Source organism: Lynx rufus, unplaced genomic scaffold (genome assembly GCF_022079265.1).
Source record: "Lynx rufus isolate CCGP_SWC_20201006 ecotype Redwood Valley unplaced genomic scaffold, mLynRuf1.p SCAF_2, whole genome shotgun sequence".
Classification (NCBI taxonomy): domain Eukaryota; kingdom Metazoa; phylum Chordata; class Mammalia; order Carnivora; family Felidae; genus Lynx; species Lynx rufus.
Window position 1 is genome coordinate 62,805,650 of NW_025814834.1, and position 15,390 is coordinate 62,821,039.

At 42.6% G+C, this 15,390-nt stretch overlaps 1 protein-coding gene across 1 annotated transcript in view; it reads right to left on the reverse strand.

Moving 5' to 3' along the window:
- The window catches only part of MYO3B (myosin IIIB), a 406,696-nt gene that overhangs the window by 377,256 nt on the left and 14,050 nt on the right, over window positions 1-15,390 (reverse strand). The window contains exons 2-3 of the mRNA XM_047084875.1: window positions 10,630-10,813; window positions 9,773-9,907 (exon numbers count right to left, since the gene is read on the reverse strand). Of these exons, the coding sequence (XP_046940831.1) occupies window positions 9,773-9,907; window positions 10,630-10,813 (319 nt within the window). The remainder of the gene's footprint in view (window positions 1-9,772; window positions 9,908-10,629; window positions 10,814-15,390) is intronic.

A 15,390-nucleotide genomic window follows, 5' to 3' on the forward strand; every position in this document is an offset into this window, starting at 1 on the left:
TTTAACTAGTGAACATTGGGGGGGAACAGGGGTCCCCTGGGTTGTGGCTGCTTGAGTCAAATGGCTTTTGGTAAACAAGGAAATAAATGGGCACAGATTAGCACCTCTCCTAAAAGAAGACAACTCTTAATCTAACCAAAGATGTAAAAGATCTGTATGCTGAAAACTATAGAAAGCTTACGAAGGAAATTGAAGAAGATATAAAGAAATGGAAAAACATTCCATGCTCATGCATTGGAAGAATAAATATTGTCAAAATGTCAATACTACCCAAAGCTATCTACACATTCAATGCAATCCCAATCAAAATTGCACCAGCATTCTTCACGAAGCTAGAACAAGCAATCCTAAAATTCATATGGAACCACAAAAGGCCCTGAATAGCCAAAGTAATTTTGAAGAAGACCAAAGCAGGAGGCATCACAATCCCAGACTTGAGCCTCTACTACAAAGCTGTCATCAAGACAGCATGGTATTGGCACAAAAACAGACACCCAGACCAATGGAATAGAATAGAAACCCCAGAACTAGACCCACAAAAGTATGGCCAACTAATATTTGACAAAGCAGGAAAGAATATCCAATGGAAAAAAGACAGTCTCTTTAACAAATGATGCTGGGAGAACTGGACAGCAACATGCAGAAGATTGAAACTAGACCACTGTCTCACACCATTCACAAAAATAAACTCAAAATGGATAAAGGACCTGAATGTGAGACGGGAAACCATCAAAACCCTAGAGGAGAAGGCAGGAAAAGACCTCTCTGACCTCAGCCGTAGCAATTTCTTACTTGACACATCCCCAAAGGCAAGGGAATTAAAAGCAAAAATGAACTATTGGGACCTCATGAAGATAAAAAGCTTCTGCACAGCAAAGGAAACAATCAACAAAACTAAAAGGCAACCAACAGAATGGGAAAAGGTATTTTCAAATGACATATCAAAGGGCTAGTATCCAAAATCTATAAAGAGCTCACCAAACTCCACACCCGAAAAACAAAGAATCCAGTGAAGAAATGGGCAGAAAACATGAATAGACACTTCTCTAAAGAAGACATCAGATGGCCAACAGTCACATGAAAAGATGCTCAACGTCGCTCCTCATCAGGGAAATACAAATCAAAACCACACTCAGGTATCACCTCACGCCAGTCAGAATGGCCAAAATGAACAAATCAGGAGACTATAGATACTGGAGAGGATGTGGAGAAATGGGAACCCTCTTGCACTGTGGGTGGGAATGCAAACTGGTGCAGCCACTCTGGAAAACAGTGTGGAGGTTCCTCAAAAAATTAAAACTAGACCTACCCTATGAACCAGCAGTAGCACTGCTAGGAATTTACCCAAGGGATACAGGAGTACTGATGCATAGGGGCACTTGTACCCCAATGTTTATAGCAGCACTCTCAACAATAGCCAAATTGTGGAAAGAGCCTAAATGTCCATCAACTGATGAATGGATAAAGAAATTGTGGTTTATGTACACAATGGAGTACTATGTGGCAATGAGAAAGAATGAAATATGGCCCTTTGTAGCAACGTGGATGGAACTGGAGAGTGTGATGCTAAGTGAAATAAGCCATACAGAGAAAGACAGATACCGTATGTTTTCACTCTTATGTGGATCCTGAGAAACTTAACAGAAACCCATGGGGGAGGGGAAGGGGGAAAAAAAAAAAAGAGGTTAGAGTGGGCGAGAGCCAAAGCATAAGAGACTCTTAAAAACTGAGAGCAAGCTGAGGGTTGATGGGGGGTGGGAGGGAGAGGGGGGCAGGTGATGGGTATTGAAGAGGGCATCTTTTGGGATGAGCACTGGGTGTTGTATGGAAACCAATTTGACAATAAATTTCATATATTAAAAAAGAAAAAAGAAGACAACTCTTTATCAAGATAATAATACGTGAGGATCTATTTTACTCTAATTATGAATATCTGCAATGTTTTAATAAAGGGTGAGTAGATGTTTTTATTTTATGTGTGTATCATTCCCTGCTACATATATGGCAGATACCTTGCATACACATTAACAATCAAAATTACCTGGAACTGAATCTGCCCATTTTTTACCATTTAAATTGCTCATAAGCAACAGTATGACTAAAAATCTAATACAGAATTAGCAGTCTTTAAAATTACAACAAACTTACTATCAGGAACGATTTAGGAGGCACCCTGAAAACAGTGAAATGCACTGAAGGTGACAAAAGTCCCATCAGTTTGCAACTGAAGTTCCCTTGGAATCTACTCTCTACCAATGTCAGGTGTAACTTGTCATTCAACACCGATCACTCCGATGGCCCTAACGTTGAGTACCAGGGTAATAATGGTTTCCAAAGGATTCCTCATTCTTTTGATTCTATGTTTTGTGTGACCCTGAAAGGGCAAATAACATTCAATATTCAACCTAATATCCTTTTGGGCAATGAATGCATTTTTAGTACCATGATTTGTATAATAGTCTTAAAAGCTCAGCTTTCTTTCACCAGACAAAAATAATTTTCTAGAACTTCATAAACTAGATTCTACATTTCAAGGAACAAATACTGGAGAACTGACCACAGAATTAAATGGTGATCATGGAACAACATAGGACGTGACATAAGGGAAGTTCTCAAGAAAAAGAAAAGCCCTTCTAAAGTTGGTGGCATAGAGCTTAGAGAGCTTGAGAGAACAAGGTTAGAGTGACACTGCTCCCTCTTGAGGGGTTAAATAAGGAAACAACTGTAATAAAACTTTAATTTCTCATGACCCTCTTTCACTCTTTAAATCTTTCAATCTATAAAGCTTCATGACAACAAAGAGGTGTCCATGTTGAGCAGAAATGGCAGCAGGGCAAGGTGAGGCTGACCAAGGCTGGGATTTTGATAGTTCCCTACAGCCCACTCATGACTTGCAGAAGATTCAGAACTTTATGCTCCATTTGGAGACAGGGACAAGACTAGAGGCTGAATGAGAAGGACAAAAAAAGTGAGGACCTCATAATAGGAAGGAGTATCAGGGACCAAGGACATGGAGAGATACCAAAGCCAGACGGTATGGGGACTTAGGGTTCACCACACAATTCAAGGCCCCTGTCCTCAATGTTATAGCTTTATCTGAGCATCTCCTGTACCCAGATCCAGGTGCCACCCAGGGAGAAGGGAAGAGGAAGAAGAAAAGAAGAGGCTCTAAAAAATTTAAGTCCTTACCCAAATGATTAAGCTTTGACCCAGACTGTGAAAATGGGATATAAACAGAATCTGCCCCTTTCCAAAGAAGTCACTCCGTTGGACTAAGTTTAACAGAATGAATTAAAATCAGTTGTCTTCTCTAGGCAGGCTGGGGCTCAAGAACAAAGTTGAGTTCAGTTATTGAAAAGAAATTTACCTCTTTGTTCTAAATAGTTTGTGACTGTTCAGCTTATGACCCATTACTCATTCATGAATACAATATAGTCCCTGCCCTCAAAGAGGTCACCACCAGTAATGGACACATGAGTAATAAGGGTATGGCATGTGGAAGCAAGGGTGTGCTTAAGGGAGTGTGGTGGCACAAAAAGGGAATGGTGGCGTCTCCTGAGATAGAGTGAGGAGGAGACAGTCAGGGAAATCTCAGAGGATGTAACATTTACAATGACTTTAAAGGAACAAATGAGTTTACAGCAGGTGGACAAGAAAGGGAAGGGCATCTATCATCTATCATCTAAATACTGAGCTACTATTAGAACAAAGGGTGCCAGAATCCTAGGGCAGGGAGATGGGGAAGGAAGGTGGGGAGCAGGAAATGACAGGTGTGCCCTGCTAAGGAGTATGGGCTTTATTACTATACACACATGTATTACAACACCATAATACATCATTAGATAGGAATGGTAAGCTATGGGAAGTTTTAGGCAAGAGGTCTCTGTTCAGATTCGTATTCTACAAAGACCAGGGCAGCAGACTGGAGAGCAGACAGAATAGGAAGACATCAGAAACTGGACACCTGCTAGGAGGTGTTGAAGCAATCAAGAAAGGCAAGGCCAAAAAGCAAAAGTCATGAGGATGAAGATTCAGGGACAGATACAGGAGGCTTTTAGGAGATAGAATCTGCTGTAATTTCTGACCAACTGGATGTAGAAAGTAAAGAAGAGAGCCTAGGGATCTTGTGAGACTAAGGAAAACAGCAATAAAGTTCTTTGATCCTCTAAAGCCAAAGCAGTAATAGGAGTACAAGGTACTATAACCCCTTCATCAGAGCCTCCCCTCAGCCTGGCCCCTGTCTCAGGGAGGCACATGCTTTGTTGAATTGCAAGTGCACTATTAAAATTCTACTGAGAGAAAATTTAAATTAAATGCTGGGTGATGATCCAAGCTAACTCAACCCTGGAATTTTTCCCTGAAACCTCATTTTAGTCTCTCCTGCCCTACTTTAACAGTGGCCACTTTTGCAACAGAAGCCTATTCAGCGATATTTTATATAGGTAGCCAACTTACAAACTGTCTTCATAGCTCTAGAACCTGTGAAGAGATTAAGAGCAGCCATTTTGTCAGCAGGATCAGAACTGAGCTGTGGATTTAAAAACAACAAAAGGATCTTGGGTAGGATCACTGGGTAGGTGCCTTTTGTTCACTAAATGTCAGAGTTTAAGAGCTGTGTGACTTCCTGTGCTTCACAAAAACATACAATTAAACTGTTCAGGGCCCCTTAAGAGGAAGCTGTCCTGTGAAATTGAAAAGCTCCCCAGCAAAGTTTTAAAGGGCAACCTGTGGGTTACAGAAAAAGGACTGTGGGTACCTGGTACAAAAAAGGAAAGCAGGTACACACTGACAATTGTCCTACCAGTACAAATGTTCAGTGAAATGAATATTTTAAAAGCATGACAAGGAATTACATTTACCTGCATTAAATAAATAATCCCCTTAGAACTGTAAGAAGGCAACCGTGCCTCCCACCCCACCCCTGAATGTTGGCACCTGCAGCCCTTCATTCCCACCCACTCTGCCAGCCATCAGATTCAAACACAGAGGTGTGTCACCATCCCTGCTTTCCTCCCTATGCCCTCAGCATTCAGGAAATGTGGCAGCTGGATGCATCTAGAATTTAATGAGCATTTTGCTGCAAACCAAGAAAAATAGAAAAATCATTTATGTACCACATCTATTTTCCAAAACACCGTTGAATATTGATTCAATCACAGTATGTGCACTTGCTAAGATGGCCATAATTTCAAGCAATAAAATGTTCCTTGCTCAATAAGCCATCAACTTTCCTCCATGTTATTAAAGAATGGTCCATGCAGTACAATCAACAGGCCTCTATTCGAGTCAAAGCTCCAACTTGCAAGTAGATTCTGTACTGGCATGTTGATTTGACCTAGTCAGATTGCAGAATTCAGAGGAATTTCTCTTTGGTGCCCTTTTGTTCAGTGGATTTTATCTTTCAGGTGTGTTAGGCTCTACAGAGGGCATAAAGCAAAAGATAAGAATTGTCAAAACTACTGAATAAGATGCCTCAGGAAGCACCCTGTTGGACACCGTCCATCTCTCAGTAAGTCCAGAACAACATACTTTTCCTCCACACTGTTGGGGCAGACTGTGTTTATTTTGCTGACACCAGCTGAAGCCAATGGCTTGCACCAAGAAGAATGAACACTGTGTTACTTGCAACTCTAGAGTTCCAGTCAGAGTGGAGAGATGCTCCCACTCTGAGAGGCAGGTGGGCCGCAAGACTCCCTACTTCCATCTTGTCTCTCTCCAGGGTGGACAGGGTCACTGTCACACTTCAAACTCTCCCTTGCTTTCTCTGAGCACAGACAGTACATGTACATAGGATGCAAATTCCTCTCCATTCCCAGGGTTCCTATACCTTCCTTCTGACGCCCAGCACTCCAGTGACTCTCATTCTAGAACCCCACCAGAGGCTGCTGTCTGAAGCAGTGCTTGCTAACCATCTCTGGTCAACCCAAAGTACCAGTCCTAGGTTCCAACCCATCAGAGCCCTGTTGCAACCCTGGTTCGTTCACATGATAAACTTGATTCATGCCACAATATCAGTGGGTGAGAACGGTTTTAAAGTATAACACTTGCAATGATATTCAGGCCTATCCAGGACTTTCTAGGGCCTTAAATAGAAGCAAAAACTGGACACAGGTGTCTCCCTCCCCACCCCCACTCCAACCTGGCTTAGTTATTGAACTTATACACAAATCTCTGATGAAATAAAACAATTTTTTAAAAAGCTGATTATTTTATCCGGTTTTATAAATATTTTACTTTATAGCCTCATTTATGTGCACTAAACTCCAAACCATTTCTTTTAAGTTTAACACATGATTCATATTGAAATTAACAGTTTCTATCTGCTGAACATTTTATGCTAAAAGGGAAAAAGAGAAAATATAGTTTATGCCTTAGCACATACTAGGTATTTTTTCTGGATACCATGCTTTTCTTTTTTTTTTTTAATTTTTTTTTTAACGTTTATTCACTTTTGAGAGAGAGAGACAGAGGGTGAGCAGGGGAGGTTACAGAGAGAGAGAGAGACACAGAATCTGAAGCAGACTCCAGGCTCTGAGCTGTCAGCACAGAGCCCGACGTGGGGCTTGAACCCATGAACTGCAGATTCATGACCTGAGCCCAATCAGATGCTTAACCAACTGAGCCACCCAGGCGCCCCGACCATGCTTTTCTTAAAGGTCTAAATTCTTATTATATTTCATTTAGGTGAAAGATAATAGCAGTTACGGAGTTTTAAATTTTAATATTCATTTCGACGAAAACTTATTCACAAATTTTCCAAAATGTTATTATGTGTGTTTTCTCTCCACACCTAATATAATAGGTGTCTGTCATGAAAGAGACCTTTGGTTTACTTTCTGCTAACAATTAGTAATGAATTTCAGCAATGACATTTTTATTTGCTTTTGTTTTCAGAGCTGTGATGATTTAAGGGGGCTATTAATAACATTTTTCTATCCTCTCGAATTGCTCTATAGAGTAGCTTCTCACTGGTCCTTTCATCTCATTCAGCAAGGAAAGAGCAAAAGTAACATAAATTTAATCTCAATATACATAATAAGAACAATATTAAACAGATCATAAGTTTATTGTGTGAGTCTCCTAAAGCTTGCCTTGAAAAACTGCAGATAAAGCAAAATAATCAGGGTGCTATGTAGATCATCATGGTCTTCCTGCTGCGTGTGTGTGTGTGTGTGTGTGTGTGTGTGTGTCCAGAAACTGTTTTGCTCCCAGCCAGAGAAGCCAAGTCTATGTTCCCAGGACTGGCAGACAGTGCCACAGGCAGCAGCAACACATGACGGGAGACAAGTTCTCAAGTGTGGTTCTCCCTCCAGTTCTGCCGTGTCACTCCTTCCTGGGCCTCTGCTCTTCAACTGAATACCAGGGGACTGACCTAAAGAAAGGTCAAGGCCAGTTCTAGAAGCCTAGGAGTCCCTTTTTCTATAAGCACATTATAGGCACTGGACACACCTAACCACCCAGCAGCCTGACACAGATGGCCCATTCATGGATAAAAAAGTATGGTTCCCCATACTACCAACTTTGGCATGGGCCAAAACAACTTGCAAAAAGCATAAATGTCAGCATATTGTATTGCTGATGTATGAATAATTCAGTATCACGGGGCAACTTCATTACCTGTCTGTGGTCACCCTGAAAAAGCAAGCACCTGCCAGGGGAGCATTTGCATGAGGCTTAGTTCATAGTTCTGGGCTCCTTCTCATCTTTCAAGGCCATGCCCAGCCCTTTCTGGCTGCCGTGGCCATGCCTGAGGGGCTGATGTTCAATATCCTCATCAGGAAGAGCATTTATTCTCCAGGTGGCCACAGGCCTGAAAAGCCTACCTGCCTGCCTGGTCACATCAAGGGGCGGCCTCTTTTAAAGTCCTGGAAAATTCCTGGAAATTCCAGTTCCCATGTCTGAACATACAGCCTTTTTCAGTCAGGGGTGAAAATGAACTGAAACTAAGATTTCTTGGTCACTGTACTTCCATTATTAAATTGCAATGAGATTTAAGACATGGAGATCTTAGAGAGCTGAAGAAGAATATAATCAGATACCCTAGAAACAATACTTTCCATGTTCTAAGAAAAACAGCATTTTAAAAATTAATGTTGGGGCGCCTGGGTGGCTCAGTTGGTTAAGCGGCCGACTTCGGCTGAGGTCATGATTTCGCAGTCCGTGAGTTCGAGCCCCGCGTTGGGCTCTGTGCTGACAGCTCAGAGCCTGGAGCCTGTTTCAGATTCTGTGTCTCCCTCTCTCTGACCCTCCCCTGTTCATGCTCTGTCTCCCTCTGTCTCAAAAATAAATAAATGTTAAAAAAAATTTTTTTTTTAAAAATTAATGTTATTCTAGAGCTCACTGTCCGGATAAAATATGTTTTCAGGGAAGGGGTAGGGAATAATAAAATCCAAAAGATGATACTATGAGAACGTGATATATGACAACCGGCCAACTAAATAGACAAAGATGATCTTTGAAAACCAAAGCCCCTTACATAGTCATATTCTGAGGAAGGCAATTGATATGACAGAAATGTACAAAGTGGTGTCCCTGCAGATTACCCCATTTGAATATAACAAATGAATTCTCCATACACAGTTGCCATGGCAGCCAGTATATATTGTTCTATGCCCAGGCCCTCTCACAGCCAGGCAAAAGATTCGGACAAGAGGGTAGATGATGAATTGAGGCCTGACCTCTTCTTGCTTGGTGCTTCTCTCTGAAGCTTTCACATGTGTGCACGTGCTCCTGGACTGCATATGGGAGCTCAGGCACGGGGCATCTGCTGGTTCAGAGGGGCAGAATCCAGAACAAATCAGGCTGGGCCTAGTGAGCATGAGGCAACAGACCTGTCCTAATTTACTAACTTTATATATTATCATTATTACACCTTAGCCATTTTAGTCTCATGAGGAATGGAATGGTAGGTAATTGACTCCTTTACACCCAGATACACACATTCACTACCATTAATAAGGAAGAAAAAAGGCAGGATCACAGTGGATACAGTGGTGCTCCTTTCAGATTTCTTCTTCAGAGGGAATGCTGCCAGGAACACTGGCTACTCCCAGTTCCCAACAGCACCACTCACTAGGAATTTCCCCTGGCTACAGGGAACTGCTTCCCCTAAGGTCACACCCCCTTCAGGGTGGCACACAGCTGTGACTGGCTGATGCAGAGGTACAACCCAGGACAGCTCTACAAAAGCATCCATGCTCTCTAACTCCTAGAGAATTGGCAGAGACCTCTGTTGCAACTGCACTGCTATTCCAGGTCTCCCTCACCCAGTCTTGCCCTCCTCACTTCCTTCCAGGTCTAGCTCCTGCAAGAACTCTCCAGTAAACCTGCCACACATGACGCTCAGTCTGTTTTGAGGGAACCTGATCTAAGATGAAGATTAATGAATATGAAAGGACTAATCCAAACTTGATGAGTCCAATAAACCTTGGGTTAGCAATTTTTGAAAATCAGTTGCAATCAATTGGAACGTGTTTTCTACGAAATGTTCCCAGTTTAAGGAAGAAAATAACCTTTTCTAGCTGCACTCCTATATTCACTCGGTAGGAGAAGAAAAAAGATTGTTAACATGAAGCAGAGAAACATGAACATTTTCAGCACACAGCCTACCTATAAGAACTCTGGAGGAGAACGCCACATCTGGTAAGGTACTTATGACACACAGGAGGGACCAACTCCTCACATGTGTATCTTACACTATTTAAGCAACATTGCATCTGCTTGTCCCTGGTGCTCTGTTTAAATGGATGGTTACCCAACGGGAGCCTCTTACCTCCAGGACCAGCCACAGCTGTCCTCCCACACAGTGATCTGGTTTGTAAAACATCCCATAAAACTTTACAACGTTGGGATGATTAGGAAGAAACCGCAAAATGTTGTATTCCGCCTCAATCTCTTCATCCATATCCTGCACAGGGTAAAAAATACATGCCAGATTAAGTCTAATGTGTCAGGGTGGGCACAGGCATGATATCACTTAATAAAGCATATTGTATATTTTTAATGTTATCATTACTGTATCTTGAAAATACTTAACAATGGACATTCAGATCCCAATTAAAACATTCTAATTATTACAACAATAAAATGTCTTTATTATATCTTTTCTTCTTCAATAATACTACTATAAATATCTATTTTTATTTTTAAATGTCTGAATTTTCAAAGCAGTTAAGGAGAAGTAGCTTGAAGGGACCCAACCCAGGATAGAACACCTATAACCTCACTGTGCAAGACAGCTTCCAGCATTATAACCTCGGTGTTCAGTGCTCTGGAAGAAGATGCCAGGCTAAGATGAATGAATACCACAAATCTAGATCTTTGTGGCTTACAAGGAGACTAGCCTCTGTAGAAAGGAGTGAAATACATTACTCTTTCCAAGAAAATAACTACTGATGAACTCAGAGGGTCAAAACTAAAACAACAGTAAAATGGACAAGAAACAGAAATTCAAGGAGATTTTTAACTCCAAATGGAGTCCCTTCATGCAGATGAGCTGACAAATCATGACTCATTCTGAGATTTCATGCCAGGTTTCATGAAAATCATCCCTAGAACCAGGAAAAGAAGCCGAATGCTCAATGTGCATAAAACACTATATTGTGGTTGCAATTTACTACCATTACTTACACTGATTGGATCCAAAATTTTTACTGCAGCCAGGCTCCCATCTCTCTTGTTAGTTACCTTGTAGACCTTGCCATAGGTGCCTTTACCTATGGTCTCTATAATTTCCCAGGTATCAGTGGGATCTGGAAGTGATTCAAGTCCAAGCATCGTGGGGTTGTAATGAAACAATCCATACAGATGTTTCCTGATGGGGAGAAAAAAAGTTATGTGCTATTGCACTTCTTAACTAGCAATCTTAAGGTATTTTTTTCTTTTTATTTTCCCCTTTTATTTTAAGTAGATTTTTTTTAAAAAAAAACAAAAGGTATTTGAAGCTTTCTTAAGTAATGGTGGTAGAAGGTGGAGGAATGGGCAACATGATTCTAAAAGAGGAGATTCTATAAGCACTACAAGAAGAAGCAAGAGGGCCAAAGAGGACAACTGGTCACGACTGGACAGTTCTCATTTTAGGCTACCTCTAGGGGAAGTGTCTGAAAGCTAAAGGACTAAGATCTTTGTGCTCAGGTTCTATAACTATGACCAGACCTCATTGTTGATGGTCACTGGACACCAGTGTGGAAAACTGGTGCACTGGAACCTCCATGTGCAAAGTGTAGGCTGCTAGGAAGGAGGATCTGGTGCCCCTACCAGGCATCAGTCAAAGTCCAGCATTGCTGCCCAGGTCTTGGGTCCTGCAAGGATTAGCCAAGCTCAGACTCCACCCATACAGCAATAGCCCTGTGTGGGAATCACACTGAGTAGTTAACCAGGAGCTGCAAACTCACTTTGCCTATTTAGTAAGAACACAGCCCTATGGAGTTAAGTACCAACAGCTTGACAGGCAAATAAAGTCCCCAAGACTGATCCTCTTTAAGTTCGGTTGCTCCTTGATGAAGGGTCCCAAACCTGTCTGCTTCTAATCCCAGCAGAGGGGCCAGACTCCAACAGCAAAAGTCATGACATCCAATCCCCACACAGGGGCCTGGTAGCTACCCAGGCTGAGCACTTCTGCCTCATCTTGGGCATTCCAATCTGCACTTCTAATTCTAATTATTTTCGATACTGCGTCCTCTCAAGGTGCAGCTTTCTGAGCTGCCACAAGAATCCAGTTTTTATCCCTAACCTTTCTGATGGGGGCATTTCAAAGATACTGAAAACCATTACCAAAACAAAATAAAATCCCAGTGACTGTGAGGTTGATGCTAGAAAGAAACTGTCTTTCCAGAGTTCACCTGGCAGGCACACCATGCTTCAAAGGAGCCTACAATCAGTACCTCAAGAGCCCGGGCAATATTTACCCTGGGCTGAGGCACTGACCCCAAAAGACTGGCTGGTCAAATAACTCCTGCCTTTCATCGGTTAGTTTCAAGTTTTGAATAAACTCCAGCCTTTGCTCCTGCCCAGTGTTTAACAAAATCAATCTTTCTCACCACATGCTTCACTATTTTTGCCACCTGTACATTACCTATGTTATTATTTACTAAATATGTTTAAATTACTTGCTTTTTCATATTAGTAAATATCTTTTAAAGGCACTTTTATCTCTACCCTAAATGCAAAACCAGTATCATTTGCCATATATTGAAATTAACCACAAAACGATAATTATGCTAGAAATAATAAAGAGCTATTCAAAAGTTCAGCCAGATTCTGCTACCCCGTGCTCTTTCTTTCTAAAAAAGGGAGATAGCTCATCAAATGCTGGAAAGGAATTAAAGACAAGCACAAGGTTTTCCTTTAACGTCATCAGAAGACCTGAAAAGAATTAGCAAGAAAATAACTATGTCACTGTGTGTTTCAGTGCTCCTTATTGTGAGATCCCTAAAACCTCTCAACACCTTGAGAACTGTTCCAGGCCTGGCTTCTACAACAGCAAAACGTTGGACTAGCCAGGGTTACTGGTCAAAGCCAGACAGGTTTGGGAGAGTTGTGAGGAGGGGAGAGATGTGTTTCCCGGAGAGAAGAATCTGGCCCATCAGCCTAGATGGAATTACTTTACACTTGCCAGGGCAGTCCCCGTTCCCCCGCCAGCAGGGACACTCACAGCTAGGCTCAGTGTCCTGACAGAGTAGTGCTCAAGTCAAACTGTCTGCATGATCCTGGCCCTTCCTTCCCTGACCAGCCCTGAGATGTGAACTGGCTACTCATGTCTCTGCACCTCAGTTTCTTCATTGGCATCATGGGGCTGCTGTGACTGGTGACACAACATCTTCACAGAGTTGCAAGAAGGATTGCAAGATGATAGCAGAGTCGGGGCACCTGGGTGGCTCAGTTGGTTGGGCGTCCGACTTCAGCTCAGGTCATGATCTCATGGCTTGTGAGTTCGGGCCCCGCATCGGGCTCTGTGCTGACAGCTCAGAGCCTGGAGCCTGCTTTGGATTCTGTGTCTCCCTCTCTCTCTGACCCTCCCCCACTCACACTCTGTCTCTCTCTCAAAAATGAATAAACATTAAAAAAAAAAAAAAAAAGATGATAGCAGAGTCAAGTGAGCATAATGAGAGCCCAAAGAGGGCATCTGGCATCATAAAAGCAGAGCACCTAGTTCTGGTTCAGAATAGGCAAGGCTCAACAGTTTCCTCTTTTATTTCACTTTTAGTCATGAACTAACGAGAACCAAATTAGTTTTACTCCAATCAGTTAACAGTTTCAGAAAAATGGCTGGAATTTGGTGTGTGCAAAAGAAATTAAATCACAGAATGTGGCAGTGGGAGAGGACCCTGAAGGCCATTGAATCAAGTGGTTTTCTAATGATTTTTGGCCACAAACCCTTTTGTTAAATTCAAACACTTAGAATGCTGGTGTTTAAGCGGAAAGAAGCAGCTCAGGTCTGGCTGAGGCAGGCTGGGGAACCCTGTGCCCCGTATGGGAGACATGGAGGGTGACTAACCATCCTGGTTCACCTAGGACTGCCTCAGCTTCAGCACTAAAAATCTTGTGTCCTGGGAAACCTCTCAGAACTAGGTACACTGAGATAGCCTGTACCCTAGTCTCTGAGGCCTCCTCAGAGCATTATCAGAAGGTCATTGTTTAAGCACCCCCACCCCATCCCCCCTTCCCCTCTGGTATGTGCTAAATTGTATTCCCCCAAATTCATACATTGAAGTCCGAACCTCCAGTACCTCCAGACATGACTATATTCGGAGACAGAGCCTTTACAGAGGTAATTAGGGGAACATGAGGTCATATGCAGAGCCCTAATCCAATATGACCGGTATCCTTGTAAGAGATTAGGACGCACACATACACAGAGAGAAGATCATGTGAAGACACAGGGAAGATGGGTCATGTACAAGCCAAGGAGAGAGACCTCAGAAAGAGTCAACCCTGTCAGTACCTTGATCTCAGACTTCCAGACTCCAGGACTGGGAGGAAATACATTTCTGTTGTTTAAGCCACCCACTCTGGGGAACTATGTTATGGCAGTCTTAGCAAACTAGTACACTTTTGTTTTGCAGATGAAGAAAATAAAACCCAGACTGGTGTCACGACTGCTTACTAGCAACGTAGGAACGGCAATGTGGGCCTCCCTACGCCTGATCCTGTGATCTTTGTTCCACAGAATAGAAGAAAGGGAGTCAGCTAATTAACAATGATCCTGTCTGACCAACCGCACCAAATATTCAAAAGTTCTGTGGTGGAAATACTCCCACTCATATGGAAGCCAAATGCCCACAGACCTAACAGACGGCAATCTGCACTCCTTGCCCCCCACCCCCTAGAACAAAAACAACTCACATGGAGAGACTCATCTACAGTTAGCACCAATGACACAGTGAGTTGAGGAAGACCAGGTTCCACTGCCATGCCCATCATGTCTATCTGGGCATCCACAGACAAGGTTAAATAAAAGTGCAACAGAATAATAAGGTTGCCAGTCCTTCTCTCTTTAAAATCAATACCCGACTCTATCAACTCTCTGACAATTGATTAAACAGTCAGCCCAAACAGTGGCTGTTTATACAGCTCCATAAACGTGGTTAATAATCTGCTCTGGGGAGGCAGCTGGAATAGCCCTTCTGAGAACCAAAAAGCTGCTCCTGGTCAGAATGTTAACCCTGAGGGGACACTGCACTTCTGCCAATGTCTGTTTGGGGCATGACAGAGCTGGGCCTCATGGAAATAGTCAGGACTGGCGGAAAAAGAGCCAGGAGTGAAGGGATGAACCTGAGACCTCAGGACTCTGCAGAACCTCCGAAGTCCCCACGGAGGCACCTGGGCCTCCCACAATCCCTGGAATTTGTGTGGACTTGAAATGAAGGGGTAACCCCTCAGGAGTCTACAAACCTCAGGTTATACAGGCTACTACCCTCTTTGAAAGACAGACAGGACTAGTCTGTCTTGGCACAAGAAAGTGATACATTTGTCAGCACAGGGTGGGCCTGAGCAGTTTACAAGCCAATCAGAAGTCCTATCAGCCTGGACGTGTCTATGTGTGCAGCTGCTCTAAAATGAGACCTGATGAACACTTTTTGTTTTTGCATGTAGTCGTATTATGTAAGTCGATGCCACAAATGGATTTCTTATCAAAGTCACTACTCTCTCAGAGCAAGATTCTGCTGCCCTGTATTACTGTGGCACCCACATCCTTCCACTATCAGGAATAGCTATTAGCAAGGCAAAGAGGACATCACCTGGGAAAGATATCTTCATTGAGTGAAAGGGGGTTACACAGTATCAAAGCAATATTTTCCTATCTTTGTCACACATCATTAGCCAATTATCTAGGAAACAGCCAAACTTCTCATGATTTAAGCTGATAAGAGAGAGAGAGAGACAGACAGG